The sequence below is a fragment of the Oncorhynchus masou genome, chromosome 21 (assembly GCF_036934945.1).
Source record: "Oncorhynchus masou masou isolate Uvic2021 chromosome 21, UVic_Omas_1.1, whole genome shotgun sequence".
Lineage (NCBI taxonomy): Eukaryota > Metazoa > Chordata > Actinopteri > Salmoniformes > Salmonidae > Oncorhynchus > Oncorhynchus masou.
This window is the reverse complement of record NC_088232.1, coordinates 8,228,727-8,248,764: the sequence shown is the minus strand read 5'-3', so window position 1 is coordinate 8,248,764 and position 20,038 is coordinate 8,228,727. Positions and strand designations below refer to the sequence as shown.

Below are 20,038 nucleotides of genomic sequence, written 5' to 3'. Positions count from 1 at the left end.
GAGGTCCTGAGTCCATAACAAAGGCTCCAAAGTGGGTTGAAAATAGAAAATACTGAATTTGCAGTTCAGTGTCTGTGTTTATCTAAGTCTGGACAGATTAAAGGCTCCAAAGTGGGTCGATGTTGTATAATTCAGAAGTCAACAAAGATGGAGTCGAAACGTCTTGCATGAACTTCTAACCGTCCTCTTATCAACCAAAATATTTGGGGTTAAAAGTTGACGTCTGACCGTCATTGACCTTTGCAAGACTGCAGATGTGAAGTGGTCTTGTTGGGGTCAGAAAAGGGTTCTGTTGTGGTCATATCCAGGGCAAGTCAAGAGCATGTTGACATCAAACTCCCCTCACCCCTAACTGACTGGTGTCTTAAGATGTCCAATCCAACAGGATTCGTGGTTCAGCACTTGTCTGGACAGATGATCAGATCTTGACAGTGCCTGGAAAAGTGATAGATAGCCTAACAATCCTAACAGAACCTGTTTAAATGCACCCAACTCCTGTTAGAAAGTAATGTGACATTTTGTACCGGTAAAAATGAGAGTCCAAGTGCCTCATTTATAAAACGTTCTGGTGCACAGATTTGATCGTAAATTGTGCTAATACGGAACGTGAGCTGGGCTTAGGCCGTTGTGAGACAGTTTTACCCTACTGATGATGTGTTGTTGCAAAAGTAATCCTGTCACACCCTGATCTGTTTCACCTGTCCTTGTGCTTGTCTCTACCCCCTCCAGGTGTCAACCATCTTCCCCATTATCCCCTGGGTATTTATACCTGTGTTTTCTGTCTGTCTGTGCCAGTTCGTCTTGTTTTGTCAAGTCAACCAGCGTGTTCGTGTTACGCCATGCTCCTGCTTTTTTTCCCTCTGTTTTTTTTGCTAGTCCTCTCGGTTTTGACCCTTGCCTGCCTTGACTCTGAACCCGCCTACCTGACCATACTGCCTGCCCTGACCTCGAGCCTGCCTACCACTCTGTACATCCTGGAATCTGACCTTGTCATTATATTTTGCCTGTCCACGACCATTCTCTTGCCTGCCCCTTGGATTACAATAAATATCAGAGACTCGAACCATCTGCCTCCCATGTCTGCATCTGGGTCTTGCCCTGTGCCCTTATGGTACGAACTGGCCATGACAGACCCAGCAGACTTGGACCATCTCTGCCACGCTGTCTCCCTGCTCCCCGAGAACCCTGCTTACCTCCTCCGGAGCGATATTCTGGGGATCCTGGAACCTGCCGGGGTTTACTTTCTCAGTGCTCCCTTATTTTTGAGCTACAGCAATCTTCGTTCCATTCGGACCGGTCAAAGATAGCGTATATTATTACGCTAATGTTGGGAAGGGTGCTGGGCGACGGAAGTTTGGGAGCAACAATCTGCCATTTGTCGTCATCTGGAGGATTTCATGGCAGAGGTGAGGAAGGTGTTAGATTCTCCGGTATCCGGGAGAGAGGCAGCCTGAAAACTACTTGAATTACGTGAACACTCCCGTAGTGTGGCAGACTACGCAGTAGATTTTCCCACGTTGGCCGCTGAGAGTGTCAGGAATCCGGAGTCCCTATTCGATACCTTCCTTCACAGACTTTCAGAGGAAATAAAAGACGAGCAGCTTACCGCTTGGCCTTGATTCCCTTATCACCCTTACTCTTAGGATTGATGGGAGTCTATGGGAACGCAGGAGTGAGAGGAGGTCTGGACATTAAGATACCTATTTCTTTAGTAGGTACAAGTACTCGGGTGAGGCAGACTGGGAATCCTCTAATTCCCATCAACTACACTCCCTTTGTTGTGAAACTGCTGTGGGGAAACCAGTCTCTCCGGGTGCTCATTGACTCCGGGGCAGATGAGAGTTTTATGGACGCTACCCTAGTTTCTGAATTAGGTATCCCCACTCAACTCCACTCTCTTCCCATGGACGCTAGAGCACTGGACGGCCCCTCCATTGGTAGAGTTACCCACAGCACTGTTCCTGTTAACCTGCGGGTTTCAGGAAATCACAGTGAAGCTATACAGCTTCTCCTCATTGTCCCCCCCCCCATGTTCCTGTTTGGGGATTTTCTTGGCTCCAAAAACACAACCCCGTTAATGACTGGACCACGAGCTCAATCCTGGGTTGGAGTCCGTTCTGCCATTCCCATTGCCTCAAAGCAGCGCAGCCTTCCCAAGTCAATCCTCGGATTTCTCTGCCATCCCCGCAGAGTACCTTGACCTCCTGGAGTTCTTCAGCAAGGCATGGGCTACTTGTCTTCCCCTGCATCGTCCCTACGATTGTGCCATTGACCTTCATCCAGGCACCACACCACCTCGGGGTCAGCTATATTCCCTATCCGGCCCAAAGACCAAGGCCATGGAGGAGTATATTGAGGACCCTCTGGCTGCTAGAGACATCCGTCCTTCTGCATCCCCTGCCGGCACAGGTTTTTTCTTTGTGGAAAAGGACAAGACTCTGTGTCCGTGCATTGGCTACCAGGGCCTTAATGACATAACGATCAAGAATCGTTACCCCCCCCCCCACCACTCCTCTCCTCGGATTTCGAACCTCTCCAGGGGGCTACCATCTTCTCCAAGCTGGACCTTCAGAATGCCTACCACCTGGTTCGGATACGCAAAGTGGATGATTGGAAGATTATGAGTACCTGGTCATGCCGTTTGGACTTACCAACGCTCCTTCCAGGCCCTGGTAAACAATGTGCTCCGGGACATGTTAAATCGTTTTGTGTTCGTCTATCTCAATGACGTCCTGTTTTTTTCCCCCATTCTGCCCAAGAATACGTAATCCATGTTCGACAAGTCCTTCAGCGCCTCCTGGAGAATCAGATATTTGTGAAATGCCAGTTCCACCTTTCCACTCTCTCCTTTCTGGGATATGTCATCGCTGAAGGAAATGTCCAGATTGACATTGTCCAGATGGACATGCAAGAGAAAGGCCGTAGTATCATATAGTAGTTTAGGCGCAATTTAGATTTTGGACACCAGATGGCAGCAGTGTGTGTGCAGAGACAGCAGGGGTTCAAACTGTAGAACCCAGTTCCTACATTTTAATATAAAAATGTATTTTATCTAACAAAACTATGCTATATTATCTCTGTGACCCTCAGGATGACAAATCAGAGCATGATTGCAGAATGTAAGTACATTATTTAAATTCAGAGGTGAATGTATCACACCAGTTGCCATAAGTTGTATGTTGTGCACTCTTCTCAAACAAAAGCATGGTATTTTTACACCGTAATAACATGCTGTAAATTAAACAGTGCAGTTAGATTAACATGCATTTAAGCTTTCTACTTATGTAAGACATGTCTATGTCTTGGAAAGTTTGCCGTTACTTACAAAGTCATTCTAGTCACATTAGCGAACGTTCACTGCATAGGAACAGGGACACCGATCCCGTAGATCCTTGAGATAGCTGTAACGATGTGCGGAGAGGGAGTACACGTGACAATAGCAGATAAAATAGCAAATGTGGACCTCCTGTGGTGGGCCGGGCGCAGTACACGCTAACCAAGGTTGCCAGGTGCACGGTGTTTCCTCCGACACATTGGTGCGGCTGGCTTCCGGGTTGGATGCGCGCTGTGTTTAGAAGCAGTGCAGCTTGGTTGGGTTGTGTATCGGAGGACGCATGACTTTCGACCTTCGTCTCTCCCGAGCCCGTACGGGAGTTGTAGCAATGAGACAAGATAGTAGGTACTAACAATTCGATACCACGAAATCGGGGAGAAAAAGGGGGTAACATTCAACAACAACAACAACAAAAATAGCAAATGTGCCTAGTCTGGTCTAGCCAAAAGCTTGCAGATACTGTGCGTCTACAATAGCCTACATGAAGATATTATTATGAATAAGAGCAATAATATTTGTATTTACAAAACGGCAGTCAAGCATCATGTCACCAGAATAAGACCCTCAACATTTATTGGAAAGGAGCATCAAGCTCAACACCGTGCACGTTCACAACCCTGTGACGTTTATCATAATTGATTTCATCTGTAAACTAATAAACTACATGTTTTCCCGAGTCGTAGTGGGAGGACCACACACCATGTCATCATGTGACTCCAAGTTGACTTTGATATGTTGGTTATTATATCAATATTTGTGCATAAAGGAGTTTCCACCACCATTTCTTGCATAATTAATTTTACCATCACAAAAAGATCCCACCATGTCGAACAAACAAATACTTTCAGCATTTATTAAATTGTCCCGAAACTTCCTGTTTCCATCACAGCTGTCATGTGACTTTACTTGCATAAAAACTCTAGATGGAAACGTGGTTGGAGTGATTCATAAATCTTGAAGTTCACATTAAATTATGCCGTTTACATAGATTTTGCATGACATTTTGTGATTTACAAATGAAACATAGGCCTACTTATTTTTGAACAACAGCTGTATTAATGGGGGTATATATTATTATATAAACCAAATGTCATATTTTAAGAAATTACCATATGCATAATGTGGTATAAAAATTAAGAACATTATGATAACCAAATGTCAACCAGCGCTCTCATGTTCCACGTTTGGTGGTCATACCACGTTCAGCTGAATGAGCTTACAGTCCGTGACCATAAATTGAACTCCTGGGTGGCATTAAAACAAACCTTTGGCCTCTTCCCACTCAGAGATTTACTCCCCAGTCAAATGGCCAGTTATAGTTATAGCAGTCACCACTAGGGGACTTTTAACAAGGGTCCTGAAAGGTACTTCCATGAAGGCCACCAATAGTCAGTGTCGGCTTTGTTCTTGACTTCATAAACTTGAGATTATTACTGAGAGAAGCATGTTGGCTAGGTGAGAGTCAAGAGTTTGAGGATAACCCAAAAACTGCCCTTTATGCATATTGCTTTCTGACTGAACTGTCAGTGATATACATTGTATAACTCATTTAACCATTTAGGGTTGCAAAGGCGAATACGGGTGAATCTTAACTTCCACTTAAAGCTGGAATCCTTGACGGTCAAACTGCCAGGTCCGTTTGCGATGCAGCAAGTTACTGCAAATCCCCTCTGACGTCATTGCACTTGTGATAGGAGAGCGCAATATGTACTGCACTTTTTTTGTTATATGCTGCGTGAAACCCCTCAATTCGTCAACAAAAACAAAAACAGTGGCGCTCTTTCCCCCTACTGCGGATTCTATCTTTAAGCAGAATTTCCACTTGGTCAATGCTTTGATGTCAATGGGAGACTAAATAAACATTTGACTGAAGTTGAAGTTAGGATTTTCCCCAATACTGAGACTTGAAATTCTTAGACTAACTGGCTTAACAGCTAACTGCACTGTATATGCAATAAAAAAATTTAACACAGCTATCTCTTAGTGGTGAAGCCAATGTAATGGCCAATGAGAGGCTTTGATGTCGTCGGCCACCATATTGGTATTCCCAGAAGGAGCAGTCCCCCATAGGATTTAAGGGAATTCGACATGACAAAATTACATGTATTTTAGTATTTCTTAGTCGTAGTGAGGACAGCAGCATTAGTACTCTCTAAAAAATATATACTTCAAGGGATGTGTTTTTATATGTTCAATTTAGATTTTTAGTATATATAATCTAATTTAAAAGTATTTATTAAGGTGTCTGTAATAGAATATAATTCGCAAAAAAACAAATGCAGACGTTAATAAATTAATTTTTATAGCTTTTCCCCCCCACAAAAATTCTGTGAAGGCGTACCACCAAATTGGCAGCGCGGTGGCTTTAATACAGCGGCGCTGATAGTCATCCACGTTTTATAAACACCAGTGGGTGCAGCAGACTAGATACAGAACTGGAAAAAGGCAGATTGCAGGTTCAGATGTCCATGCATTTACCTCAGTGTAGCTAACTAATAAACAAGAAGAGGTGTTCTGTTTTCTCATGGGAAGTGTATACGTGATTGAAAACTCTCCAACACAAATTCCTCTCAACAGACAGTCACACCAACATAGGGCTTGGATGCTCTGCCCTATCTTATCAGTTGGTCCCAAGTATTTCTTCCTGGCACTTGCGAGAGTCCGGGAGCATTAGGAAACAATTTCCATCTGGCGTCTCTCTCCAGTCTCAAGGAGGAGGAAGAGGGGAGTTCAGCGAAAGTTCGTGGAGAGTTCACCGTTGTTTAGGTTTGACTGGCCCGACAGTTCACTCCCAGGTCAGCAAGGCCTTATCTGTCTGGGTGCCTGGGTTTCGTATGTTGTTTCCCAAAGTAAAAGTGGGTTATGGAGAGGTAGCCAAGGTGTGATTTTTTTCTTTCAATGTCAACAGCGGGGGCTACAGATGTAGCTTCATGAGCCACTAGGTATCGTTACAACTCCTCCAACTGTTTGCTTTGGCGTGGAAAGCAAAAAAAAAAACTGAAAGAAGATGTTGGACACCCTTGCCAGAAATGTAGCCTAGCTACCAGTAAATAAGATACAACTAGCATTGTGTTTATGGTGGTGTGCATGGTGATGCATGGGTGTCCAATACAAGACAGTAGGCTATTATGAGTGTCAGTTACGGTTCATTTACAGCATATTATATAGAGATCCATCAATGAAGACCCTGGTGGAAATAAGAAAATACCAGAGCACTGCCTGGGTGAAAATGTATAGACCTATTTGTATGCACCTATTGAATACATTCAGATGGCACTGCCCAGAGCAGTGTACCACTACTGCCCAGTCAGAGATCCCAATTCTTCAGATTTCTCAACCGCCCCTGAATGCTTGAAATCCGTTGGACGACAGCGTAGAGGGGTGTTGGGCATTTTGGCTGTGATTGAACTCCTGGCCTAATAGCCTATATGAAGTTAATGCCTCACATGTCATGCCCAACCTATCAGAACTCTGACCTCAATTCAATTAAACTCTCATTCTGGGATTATCATTATTTTTGCCCGTGGTCAGCGACAGGGCAATGTCCCTTGCGGGTCTCGAACCCCTGGTCTCCCAGATTTGAAAGCCTACCTAAGGCAAGGGTCTTGACACTGCGCTTCATTATACCAAGTCCTCCACATCAACACAAGTCTCCGATGACCTCACGGACAGCATCCCACTTCTGACACCAGTGTAGCGAACGGTTTTAGTGAAACCCCCTTTGTGGGTCTTTTGCCACGCCAGGGTCATGGGTTCAGTTCCTGCTGGGGCACCCATACGAAAATGTATGGAGGCACTACTGCAAGTCACTTTAGATAAAAGTGTTTGCTAAATGACATACTTCTGGAGATCATAACCAGGCTGTTTTCGGCTAGGTTCAAGGCTGATAATCTGTGTCGGGCGACTGAAAAAACAATAACCTGGAACGCCCTGATGGTTCATATTCAGTAGTAGGACTTTATTAAACAAACAGGAAATATTGTCTCTTCCATGGCCTCAAAATGAACCAAGACTCTCCAAGTCTTGGGACATATGAGGACACTGATATGTTGTTTATAGTCTCATTACCAGAAACAAATGGCCATCTGTTTCCATCCTCCAAAAGTTCCTTAAAAATAGAAAACATACCAGATACCGCAGCCAATTAGGCGCAAAGTTGCCCATTGGAAGCCTTGTTTTTATTCATAGGCTTCGTGGCTAATAATGTGTGCAGTGTTGGAGCTACACAGTACACACTGTGTAGCTTCAGTGTTAGATTCAGGGCTAACAATGTGTGTAGCTAGGAACAACTCTCTTGCCAGGAGGACCACAATGAAAAGGACTGTCACGGCATTTTTGAATGGTTGTTTTGACAATGGTGGTTCATGTAATTGATTACAGACCGATTTTATTGATTTTGGACAATGAAACGTGTCATAGCTTTCACATCCTGACTCATAGTAAAACTTGATGTTTCAGTACGACTGAAAAACTCTCAGGAGGTTTAAAGACACTTTAGGTCAACAACTGGCTGCAGTGATGTTTATTCTTTTAGACAGGACAGGAGACGCATGAATATTCCTGAATATAAATACTGAAAATTCTCTTGTAATATATCCAGGGGGCTAAATGCTTTACCAATTTTCCACAACAAACAAGTCTTTGTATTTTCAAAAGGAATTATAAATGAATCAATGTATAGGGTATATACATTGAAATACAGTAAAGTCCCAAATGATTGGCACCCTTGATCAATGACTGTATATATGACTGGACAAAGCCATCGATCACGTGACACCATTCCTTCCTATGTGAAGACTCAATAGCGCATTGAAGCCAAATGAACGAACAATAACGGTTGCCACAAAGCACGGGTGAAAACAGCACCCGGAAAAACACAGCCGGGAACGTACCGACCTGAACAACAAACAATCACACACAAAGACATGGGGGAAACAGAGGGTTAAATACATGACCAGTAATTGGGAAATGACAACAACATGAAAAGTGGATCGGCGGTGGCTGGAAGACCGGCGATGTCGACCGCCGAGCGCCGCCCGAACAAGGAGAGGAACCGACTTCGGCTGAAATCGTGACAGCAGTCACTTCTTTGTTGTTGTAGTATCGCAAACAGACGTGGCTCTTTCACCATTCACATTTAAACTAATACAATTGCTCATAAAAATAGATTTTGTTAAACAAGTAACATTTGGAATCATGTAGGAACCCAAAAAAAGGTTAAACAAATCAAAATATGTTTATTTGAGATTCTTCAAAGTAGCCTCCCATTGCCTTGATGACAGCTTTGCATACACTTGGCATCCTCTCAATCAGCTTCATGAGGTAATCACCTGGAATGCATTTCAATTAAACTAATACAATTGTTCAGAAAAATTGATTTTGTTAAACAAATAATATTTTTTCTCTCAAAAAGATAGTGGTCAAAATAATTTGGCTATCCTGTTTCCAATATCTTGCAATGCCTCACCTTCCGAGGATAACGTCACTGATCCTTTCTCAAATGTTTTAGGGAATCTTAGACCAGTCCTCAATACAGAATATTTCCAGATGCTTGATATCCGTCATTTGCGCTGATGACCTGCCCTCTTCAATTCAAACCACAGGTTTCCAAGTCCGGAGACTAAGATGGCCTTTGCAAAATGTTGATTTTGTGGTCAATTAACTATTTTAGAAAAAGGTATTATTGCAAGGTATTGAAAACAGCGGTGCCAATAATTTTAAACCCTATCTTTTTGAGAGAGAAAAGTGTTACTTGTTTAAAAAAATCTATTTATCTGAGCAATTGTATTAGTATATAATAATGTTATTTTCCAAAAGTGTTGAGCATGCAATATAGCTCTATTTGTGTTATTTATTTTATACAATCTTTATCAGGAGTTCCAATCATTTTGGTCCTGACTGTAGCTCGCCTTAACTGTGAAACAAAAGTAACCTCTTATCGTTTCGCTTCGCTCATTTACAAGTAGGCATGCTTTAACGACAACTCACTGACGTCAAAAAAAAGCCCACTTGAAACATACTGCAATGTCCCTGTGACTTTCGAGTGGGGACATTTGCATGCAATGTACGTGGGCAGGTCTTTTTTGGGGCGGTACAGCAATGGAAGTAGCCTCCATTCCAACTGTTCTCTAAACTATTTATCCCTTACGTGCTCTGCTAGGCTCCAATTCAAATCACAAAGTCCCAATAGCCTAATTGTTGGTGTGACAGCGTCTCGAGAATACGAATAAAAGCTTTTAAGCGCTTTAAAAAAAAAGCTGCTTTGTTTTTTGCGCAACATCAACACATGGAAACGTGTTTGCCCAACAGGCCGAAGCGAAACTAACAGTTAATACCCACATTATAATTCAAGGCCCTCTCGTAAACAATCATTTCATGACAGCGGGGATAATTGTGTTGACATGCATCACCACCGACAGGGCCGCCTTCGCCTGCGTTGTTCTGTCTCGACAGAACATAAAAGCCTATTTCAGAAGTACCATAAACACTATTTGTGTTTTGTTCATTAAGTTTGATTCACTTTATAGGCTTAAAAAACTCTCATTCGGATAGATTGACCAGTTAAAATAGATGTCTCTGTCATGCTGTGATTCACAGGCCTCTTAATGGTTGTGGGAACATTTCCTCTTTTTCACTGTCTGAAAAAAAGAAGGATTGTGGGAACATTTCCTATTTCCCACTGTCTGCAAGAAGCTGAGAATGGTTGTGAAAACGTTTCCTATTTTTCAACGTCGGTAAGAAGCATGTTTGTGGTAATGCTTCCTATTTTTCAACGTTGGTAAGAAGCATGTTTGTGGTAATGCTTCCTATTTTTCTATGTCTGCAGCAAGAAGGGTTGTAGGAATGTTCCCTCTTTTTGTAACTGTCTGTAAGGAGCTGAGGCCCTAACTGAGGCTGTTATAGTATAGACAACGTTGTCTGAAATTGTAGCTCCTGGGTGAAGTTTCCCCTCGACACAGATCTAGGATCTGCTTCGCCTCCCCCAATCCTAACCTTTACCATTAGTGTGGAAAATTCTAAAATAACCCCAGATCAGTGTCTAGAGGCAACTTCACCCTACACCTGAATTGTATGGCCTCTCCAGTGTTCCTCAGAACATGGTATCTCTACTCCCACTGGTGGTTATCCTAAGAAATGCAGCCACGGTTGGAGTAGGACAAATTTGCCCGCCCCACTACTGACAAAGGGTCATTCCCTGGGGTGGAAAGAGTACTGAAATATCCTACGCAAGCAGAAGTACTGTTACTTTAAGGACATTTTATGACAAGTAGATGTACAATTACTACTATAAAAAAAGCTACTCAGGTGAAAGTAAAAAGTAACTGAGGCACATTCAAATTCATAGACAGAGCTATGGATGAAAGGACTGACCATCCATGATATCCAATTGATTGTTTTAACAATGTTTTAAGGTTATACAGCCCTTGTTTACAATTGCATTGTTTACAAACAAAGCTTATACACTACATGACCAAAAGTATGTGGGCGCCTGCTTGGCTTGCCGAGCATCTAATTCCAAAATCGTTGACATTAATATGGAGTTGGTCCCCCACTTTGCTGTTAAAACATCCTCTGTATTGATTTTTACGCACTACACGCTTCAACACTCGGTGGTCCTGTTCTGTGAGCTTGTGTGGCCAATGACTTTGAGTTGTTGCTCCTAGACTTTTCCACTTCACAATAGCAGTGCTTACAGTTGACAGGGGCAGCTCTATAGCAGGGCAGACATTTGATGAAGGAAAGGTGGCATCCCATGACAGTGCCACGTTGAAAGTCACTGAGCTCTTCAGTAAAGCCATTCCTCTGCCAATGTTTGTCTATGGAGATTGCATAGCTGTGTGTTCGACACCTGTCAGCAACGGGCATATCTGAAATAGCTGGATCCACTAATTTGAAGGGGTGTCCACATACTTTTGTGTATATAGTGTATCACTCTCGCCACAGAAACAGCCAAATGGTGGAGGACTGTAAACTTGAGGGAGTGATTGCGGTCCTAAAAGAAACTTAAAGGGGGCTCACTAATTGTAGACAATTTTATTTAGATAGCACTCTAATATAATATCTAATGCAGTATCTTGTCATATGTTTTATACTGGTTTGAGTGGAATTTGCAAGGTAATGATATGGCATGATTGACCCAGTGTTGGTTTGACCCCAACAAAGTTCACCACATGAGCCTGCTGCCCACGACTTTCCCTGTGATCAAAAAAGCCGTGGAAGGAACCACACCACACCTGTCAATCAATCCCAGTCACATCTGGGAAATTATGAGAAGTAGGACATTTGAGTCACAATTTTGTCCCAACATTGAGTCATCTACTAGGACATGAGTTGGATGACCCGGTTCTGTTTACACGCGGACCCCTTATCTGCTGCAGGAAGGAGGACCTTGATCAGATAAATACACCGTCAGAGGCCAGAGGCTCTTCATTCTCCAACTGTACAACACCACAACTGGTGCACCAAAGACTAAGCAACATGGCTCCTTCACTTTTGTCCACAGCCGCAGGCCTTCTTTGGCTATTCTCCCTCTCCTCTGCAGTAAGTGTCAAATTTCAATGAACCTGTTTCAAACGAAGTGTGTGTTCTCTCATAAACAGTGTTCTCCAAAAACAGTAGATACAGTAGCATCTACTAAGATAACAGACTGTGCTGTTTTGCTTCTGTTCCACAGCAGATGAGGGGAGACTATTCCCAGGACTGCACACCAAGGGACGGCTTTGTAAGTATGATTGTAAATGGGATGCACCGATGTACTCTACCCCACTCATTAAGTGGTGTGTGTGTACAGGAAGAAATCCACCATCTTGCTATTTCATCCTCTTTGTACTGTATGCTTAATAGAGTCCTCACGCGCATATGATATGTAGTTGATTCTGGGGTATTATAACCAATTTTGTTGGTGCCTCTTTAAGAACACATGTAATTCAACATTTTGTAGTTTCTTTGAATCCAATGAAAATGTCCAACGCTCAACACATCCAATGTCACAGTATAACAATATGTTGTGAATATGTGTCACAAATGGCACTCTGTTCCGTATAAAGGGCTCTACTTTTGACCAAAGATCAACGGGCCCTGGTCGAAAGGCAGCTCACTATAGAGGGAATAGGATGTTCTTTGCGACACAGACACATCTCTCACAGAGTGTTAAAATGAAAGCATCTGTGTTCTGTGTCTGTTGTAGGGCAAGTACTGCCCGACGACATGTGGCGTGGCTGACTACCTCAACAAGTACAAGCCGGTGGTGGACAAGGACCTTGATGAAATGGAGGACATCCTGGATAGAATAACCAACCTTACCACGGGAGCCACAGAGAAAGTCACCTATATGAAGGATTCGGCAACACAACATCAGAAGTCTGGTGGAGGTAATTGACTTTTCTGTATCTTGGGCTATTTGACTGTGTTAAACTAGCTAACATGAAAATCAACACTATTAGATGTGGTGCTAAGAAGTGGGGATGTCAGTAGCAGAAAAGTCGAAACTTTCAAGAAGTACATCGATGAGGCACATTCCGCTTTTCATGGCTATGTGATTTAGTTTACATCACTTCACAAACAGTTTGTCTATAACCTTTGTCAGGGTTGTGTTCAATAGGGAGAAAACGTTTTGAAACAGAGTGAATCCGGGAGATACTGAGATACTGTACTCGTCCAATAAGAACACGTATTTTTTGTTTGCCCTACTGAAGACACCCAGGTGTTAAGCTAATTGTAAAAGAACTATAGACTCTGGTAATTCATGTAGGTTACTGTAACTGAAGCAGGTATTGTGATTGTTCCACAGACGTCCACTATAAAAGGTCAGCCAGCATACTGGATGATGTCCTGCGCTTTGAGAAGACCATCGTCTCACAGGAGGAGCAAATATAGTAAGACCTTCTTTTTCTGTTCTTTGTTTTTACATCAGAATCTAATTTGGTCTCAAATCACTTAGAATTGGACTTGGAAATTCTCCTTAGGAGAGCAATTGACTTCTGGAATTGATTGGAATTGACCCCAATGCTCGTATGTCTCTCAGTGGCTAAAGCTGGTTGAAACCAGTCAATGATATTACAATCATTTCAACCAGTTTTGCCTGCTGGAGATGAATTACCTGGAAATACCAGGACTAAGGGTACAGGTGTCAAATGCTATGTACTTAAAACACATTGATAGTCAAGTCATGCACCCACTGACCTACAATATAAACCGCAATCTAAGTTAATATCCGCGTCACCTGAGAAACATTTTCAATCTGTTCCCCTCTTTTGCTCAGTCAACTCCAGGGGATACTGGAATCCAACAAGAAGAGGATGTTAGACCTCAAACAGATGTCCATTCAGCTGGATCAGAAATGCAAAGATCCCTGCAAGGATACTGTGGAAATCAAACCCACCACAGGGAAAGGTAAAATCAACAGCGTTCTGCAGGTCGATCCCCAGTTCATCAGAGGTTGCTCAACCCTGCTCCTGGAGAATTCACTCTACATACCCGTCGTTTGTCCTTGTTGTGTGTTGAGTCAGAGGCGAATCAAAGGCATCAATCTATAGAGGCTGAGCCGATTTGTCCCAATCCAGTTATTTGGATGTACTTTAGCAATGGTTAATGAATTAATTTGTTCATATCATTTGTTGGCATTTATAAGTGATATTCTTTAAGCAATGGGGTATCAATCCAGTTATATGGATGCACTTTAGATTAGTTCAATTAATTTGCTTATATAATTTATTGGCATTTAAAAAAAATAGGTAAATAGGCATAGCTTTAATTTAAATGATCAAAAAACGTCTGTTAAATACAATACCACAGAGTGGATCTTTACAAGGGACAATAATCAGCAATGCACAAGATCATAAGAGCATAATCAACACAATCAGCAAGGTAATAGAGCCAGAGCTCATTTCCATCTGGAACAGGCTAAAAGCAGAATCAAAACACTACAAAACCGTTGTGCATAGCGCATTGCCTTATGGGAACAGTAGTCTTTGTTATTAACACATATCAACATGATCATGACATGTTGTTTTTCTCGTATTAGATTGCCAGGATATTGCCAACAAGGGTGCCAAAACCAGCGGTCTGTACTACGTGAAGCCACTGAAGGCTAAGGAGGAGTTCCTGGTCTACTGCGAGATTGACAGCTTCGGCCGCGGCTTTACCGTCCTGCAGAGGGTATGTGTGTTCATTATGGTTGGCTCATGCAGGATTCGAACCCCCAACCCCACCATGCTCCAACCCACTAAGCCATTGGAAGTTGGAACCAGGGTTGGGGACAATTCTATTTCAGGAAGTTAACATTCCAATTGGGATTTCAGTTTCCGGATTGACTAAAGTGAAATGGTATTGACCCAAACCTGGTTGTAACCACATACTGTATTATTATCATAACCACAGTCCAACATATATCTCCACAGCGACGTGATGGCAGCGTGGACTTCAACAAGGACTGGGTCCAGTATAAGGAGGGCTTCGGCTACCTGAGCCCAGATGACACCACCGAGTTCTGGCTGGGCAACGAGAAGATGCACCTGCTCTCCACCCAGTCCTCCATCCCATACGTGCTGAGGATCGAGCTCACCGACTGGGTGGGCAACAAGAAGTACGTACTACTAAATGCTCTACTCTACTCTGCTTACTTACAAGCCTTTAATATCCAACAATGCAGTTCAAGAAAGAGTTAAAAAAATATTTACTAAATTAAATAAGGTAAAAATAGTCAAATTAAAATGAAAGGTAACACAATAAAAAAGGACAATAACGAGGCTATATACAGGGGGTACCGAGTCGATGTGTGGGGGTACAGGTTAGTCAAGTTATTTTGTACATGTAGGTAGGGGTAAAGTGACTATGCATAGATAATAAACAGCAAGTAGCAGCAGTGTAAAAACAAAGGGGTGGGGGGGGGGGAGGGGGGTGGCCGTGTCAGTGTAAATATTCCGGGTGGCCATTTGATTAATTGTCCAGCAGTCTGATGGCTTGGGGGTAGAAGCTGTTTTGGTCCTAGACTTGGTGCTCCAGTACCGCTTGCCATGCGGCAGCACAGAGAACAGTCTATGACTTGGGTGACTGGAGTCTTTGACAATTTTTTGGGCCTTCCTCTGACACCGCCTATTATATACGTAGATCCTGGATGGCAGGAAGCTTGGCCCCAGTGACGTACCGGGCCGTACGCACTACCATCTGTAGCACCTTACGGTCAGACGCCGAGCAGTTGCCATACCAGGCGGTGATTCAACCGGTCAGGATACTCTCGATGGTGCAGCTGTAGAACTTTTTGAGGATCTGGGGACCCATGCCAAATCTTTTCAGTCTCCTGAGGGGGAAAAGGTGTTGTCATGCCTTCTTCACGACTGTCTTGGTGTGTTTGGACCATGAAAGTTCGTTGGTGATGTGGACACCAAGGAACTTGAAACTCTCAACTCGCTCCACTACAGCCCCGTTGATGTTAATGGGGGCCTGTTCGGCTTTCCTTTTCCTGTAGTCCACGATCAGCTCCATTGTCTTGCTCACATTGAGGAAGAGGTTGTTGTCCTGGCACCACACTGCCAGGTCTCTGACCTCCTCCCTATAGGCTGTCTCATCGTTGTCGGTTATCAGGCCTACCACTGTTGTGTCATCAGCAAACTTAATGATGGTGTTGGAGTCGTATTTGGCCACGCAGTCGTGGGTGAACAGGGAGTACAGAAGGGGACTAAGCATGCACCCCTGAGGGGCCCCAGTGCTGAGGATGAGTGTGGCAGATGTGTTGTTGCCTACCCTTACCACCTGGGGGCGGCCCGTCAGGAAGTCCAGGATCCAGTTGCAGAGGGAGGCGTTTAGTCCCAGGGTCCTTAGCTTAGTGATGAGCTTTGTGGGCATTATGGTGTTGAATGCTGAGCTGTAGTCAATGAACAGCATACTCACATAGGTGTTCCTTTTGTCCATGTAGGAAAGGGCAGTGTGGAGTGCGAATGAGATTGAGTCATCTGTGGATATGTTGGGGCGGTATGTGAATTGGAGTGGGTCTTGGGTTTCTGGGGTGATGGTGTTGATGTGAGCCATGACCAACCTTTCAAAGCACTTCATGGCTACCAATGTGATTGCTATGGGGCGGTAATCATTTAGGCAGGTTACCTTCACTTCCTTGGGCACAGGGACTATGGCAGTCTGCTTGAAACATGTACGTAGGTATTACAGACTCGGTCAGGGTTGAAAATGTCGGTGAAGACACTTGCCAGTGTGTCCGCGCATGCTTTGAGTACACATCCTGGTAATACACCTGGCCCCGCGGCTTTGTGAATGTTGACCTGTTTAAAGGTCTTTCTCACATTGGCTAGTGAGAGCGTGATCACACAGTCATCCGGATTGGCTGGTGCTCTCATGCATGATTCAATGTTACTTGCCTCGAAGCGAGCATAAAAGGCATTTAGCTCGTCTAGTAAGCTCGCGCCACTGGGCAGCCTGCGGTTGGGTTTCCATTTTATATTAATACTTGTCGCCTGTGTGGTCTAGTGCTTAGTGTCATGGACACAGGCATATGCACCACAGTAGGCATGGGTTCAAATCCAACCCAATGCCTTTCTGACCTGCACCGCTCCTACCTTTGTTGTCTTCTTCTCACTGTCTTATTTATTCAATAAAACCACACACATAAAAAATAGCTAATAATTAAATGTATTTTCTTTCTTTAGGCATGCCGACTACGCCATGTTCAAAGTGGGGCCGGAAGTCGACATGTACCGCCTGACCTACGCCTACTACTTTGGCGGTGACGCGGGGGATGCGTTCGACGGCTTTGACTTCGGAGATGACCCCAGCGACAAGTTCTACACGTCTCACAACGGCATGCAGTTTAGTACCAGCGACAAGGACAACGACAAGTTCCAGGGTAACTGTGCTATGCAGGACGGCTCTGGTTGGTGGATGAACCGGTGCCACGCCGCCCACCTCAACGGGAAATATTACCAGGGTAAGGACACGCACGTACACAGACACGTGCACACTCTCACACACAGACACGTGTGCACGTTCTTGCATTTTTCCATTGAAAGAATACTACTCTCCAAGTAACATGAACCATACTACAGTTATACATGTATGCAAATCACTACCAGCATATACCAATGTTAGTTTTGAGGGGGTTCTCTGACATTTTTACTGTTAACTTTCCAAGAAGGCCACATTTATGAGTCGGTCCAAACACTGTGATTTTCTTACTTGTAACAAACTTTTCATTGACAACTCTGCCTTTCCACCTTTCTATCCCTAGGTGGGAAGTACACGGAGAAGGACGCCGGCGAGTCAGGCTACGACAATGGCATCATCTGGGCCACGTGGCACAGCCGCTGGTACTCCATGAAGGAGACTACCATGAAGATCATCCCCACCAACAGGATCACGGCGGGGGACGGACAGCAGACCGGAGGGGTCAAACAGTTTGGAGGCCTGTAAACACTACTGAAACAAATACTGCAATATTGCCTAAGCTAGAACTTTTCCGGACACAGATTAAGCCAAATCCTAAGAAGCACATGGGGAGTCTATCAAACATGTAGAATGTGTCTGGGAAAATGGCCCTATGTCTTGTTGTATCTAGTGTTTTATTGGTTCGATCAATGTAGTTTTTTTGTCCTCTTGCCTAAAATATTGTCTATGATCAAATCGCTGTTGTTGGACCTTGGAAGATTGGTTTGAATTGTTCTATTTAGCACCTTCTGTTAGAACAAACTTTATCTAGTGTCTATCTGGTTGGTGTAATCAATTAATAAATGTTGTATTTTTTCTAAATATAGATACCCCTGCTCCGACTACATGATCTAAGACAGGGTTTGAACCTGGGTGGTCTTTATTGTACTTTTCCTGATATTCATTCCTGGTAACGCTTGTAATTGTGCTAAATATGATAAATGATACCCACATTTATATGACATACAAGTTGGTGGCGGCATTGAAAGACTTTTTAAAGAGAAGGCACTGTGCTGGGAAGACCTAACTCATTGCGTTCAACTATTTTGAGCTATTCCAGATACCGATTTGCAGAAGCTATTTTGATACATTGGGGGAAGTTGTTGGAAATCACCTATTGGAAGTCCTTTGAACCGATATTCAAATAGCCTGGGTTGAATTCTGAGAGGATATGTCAACGGGAAAGAAAGTAACGCTATTAGGTAGGAATGTGAAGTAGGAATTTACCGTATTAAAGAGGGTATGTGTGTTTTTCCCCGCATCTAAGACCAAAGTGCCCTCCAAAGCCAGGTTCATGTTCAGCATGGAGAAAACGTTCTGAAACAGAATGTAACTATTAAAAACGATTAAAATGTCCTATATGCTGTTCTATTACAAAATAAATACCTACCTGAACATAAGACTTAGTCAATTAATCAATCAATCAATCAATCAAATGTATTTATGAAGCCCTTTTTACATCAGCCAATGTCACAAAGTGCTATACAGAAACCCAGCCTAAATCTCCGGTGGCGATTATAACAGAACAGGGCCAAGATGCTCAAACATTCATAGATGACCAGCAGTGTCAGATAATAATAATCACAGTTATTGTAGAGGGTGCAACAGGTCTGCACTTCAGGAGTAATTGTCAGTTGGCTTTTCATAGCCGATCATTCAGAGTTAGAGACAGCAGGTGCGGTAGAGAGTCCAAAACAGCAGGTCCAGGACAAGGTAGCACGTCCAGAGAACAGGTCAGGGTTCCATAGCCGCAGGCAGAACAGTTTAAACTGGAGCAGCAGCATGACCAGGTGGACTGGGTACAGCAAGGAGTCATCAGGCCAGGTAGTTCTGAGGCATGATCCTACGGCTCAGGTCCTCAGAGAGAAGAGAGAGAGAAAGAGAGAAAAAGAGAGAGAGAATTAGAGAGAGCATACTTAAATTCAAACAGGACACCGGATAAGAAAGGATAAATACTCCAGATATAACAGACTGACCTTAGCCCCCCAACACATAAACTATTGCAACATAAATACTGGAGGCTGAGACAGGAGGGGTCGGGAGACACTGTGCCCTGTCCGACGATACACCCGGACAGGGCCAAACAGGCAGGATATAACCCCACTCACTTTGCCAAAGCACAGCCCCCATACCACTAGAGGGATATCTTCAACCACCAACCTACTACCCTGAGAGAAGGCCGAGTATAGCCCACGAAGATCTCCCCCACGGCACGAACCCGAGGGGGGCGCCAACCTGGACAGGTAGATCACGTCAGTGACTCAACCCACTCAAGTGATGCACCCCTCCTAGGGACGGCATGGAAGAGCACTAGTAAGCCAGTGACTCAGCCCCTGTAATATGGTTAGAGGCAGAGAATAGGGTTAGAGAGGAACCGGCCAGGCAGAGACAGCAAGGGCGGTTGGTCGCTCCAGTGCCTTTCCGTTCACATTCACACCCCCGGTCCAGACTACACTCAATCATAGGACCTACTGAAGAGATGAGATTTCAATAAAGACTTAAAGGTCGAGACCGCGTCTGTGTCTCTTACATGGATAGGCAGACCATTCCATAAAAATTGAGCTCTTTATAAGAAAGCCCTACCTCCAGCTGTTTGCTTAGAAATTCTAGGGACAGTAAGTAGGCCTGTGTCTTGTGACCGTAGTGTACGTGTAGGTATGTACGGCAGGACCAAATCCGAAAGATAGGTCAGAGCAAGCCATTGTAATGCTTTGTAGGTTAACAGTAAAACCTTTAAATCAGCCCTTGCCTTAACAGGAAGCCAGTGTAGAGAGG

General features: G+C 43.8%; 1 protein-coding gene across 2 annotated transcripts; it reads left to right on the top strand.

The window, feature by feature from the left end:
* The first annotated feature begins 11,731 nt into the window (after window positions 1–11,731).
* On the top strand, window positions 11,732–18,089 carry LOC135507768 (fibrinogen gamma chain-like). 2 transcript variants are annotated; one of them, XM_064927400.1, is made up of 9 exons: window positions 11,732–11,875; window positions 12,009–12,056; window positions 12,522–12,705; window positions 13,125–13,209; window positions 13,596–13,726; window positions 14,358–14,491; window positions 14,734–14,918; window positions 16,990–17,267; window positions 17,568–18,089. In XM_064927400.1, exons 1-9 carry the CDS (start codon window positions 11,813–11,815, stop codon window positions 17,747–17,749), a joined length of 1,290 nt encoding a protein of 429 aa, XP_064783472.1. In that variant the 5' UTR covers window positions 11,732–11,812; the 3' UTR covers window positions 17,750–18,089. The 2 variants fall into 2 exon arrangements, with proteins under 2 accessions (XP_064783472.1, XP_064783473.1); XM_064927401.1 differs by having other exon boundaries at window positions 11,742–11,875; window positions 12,012–12,056.
* The last annotated feature ends 1,949 nt before the right edge of the window (window positions 18,090–20,038 follow it).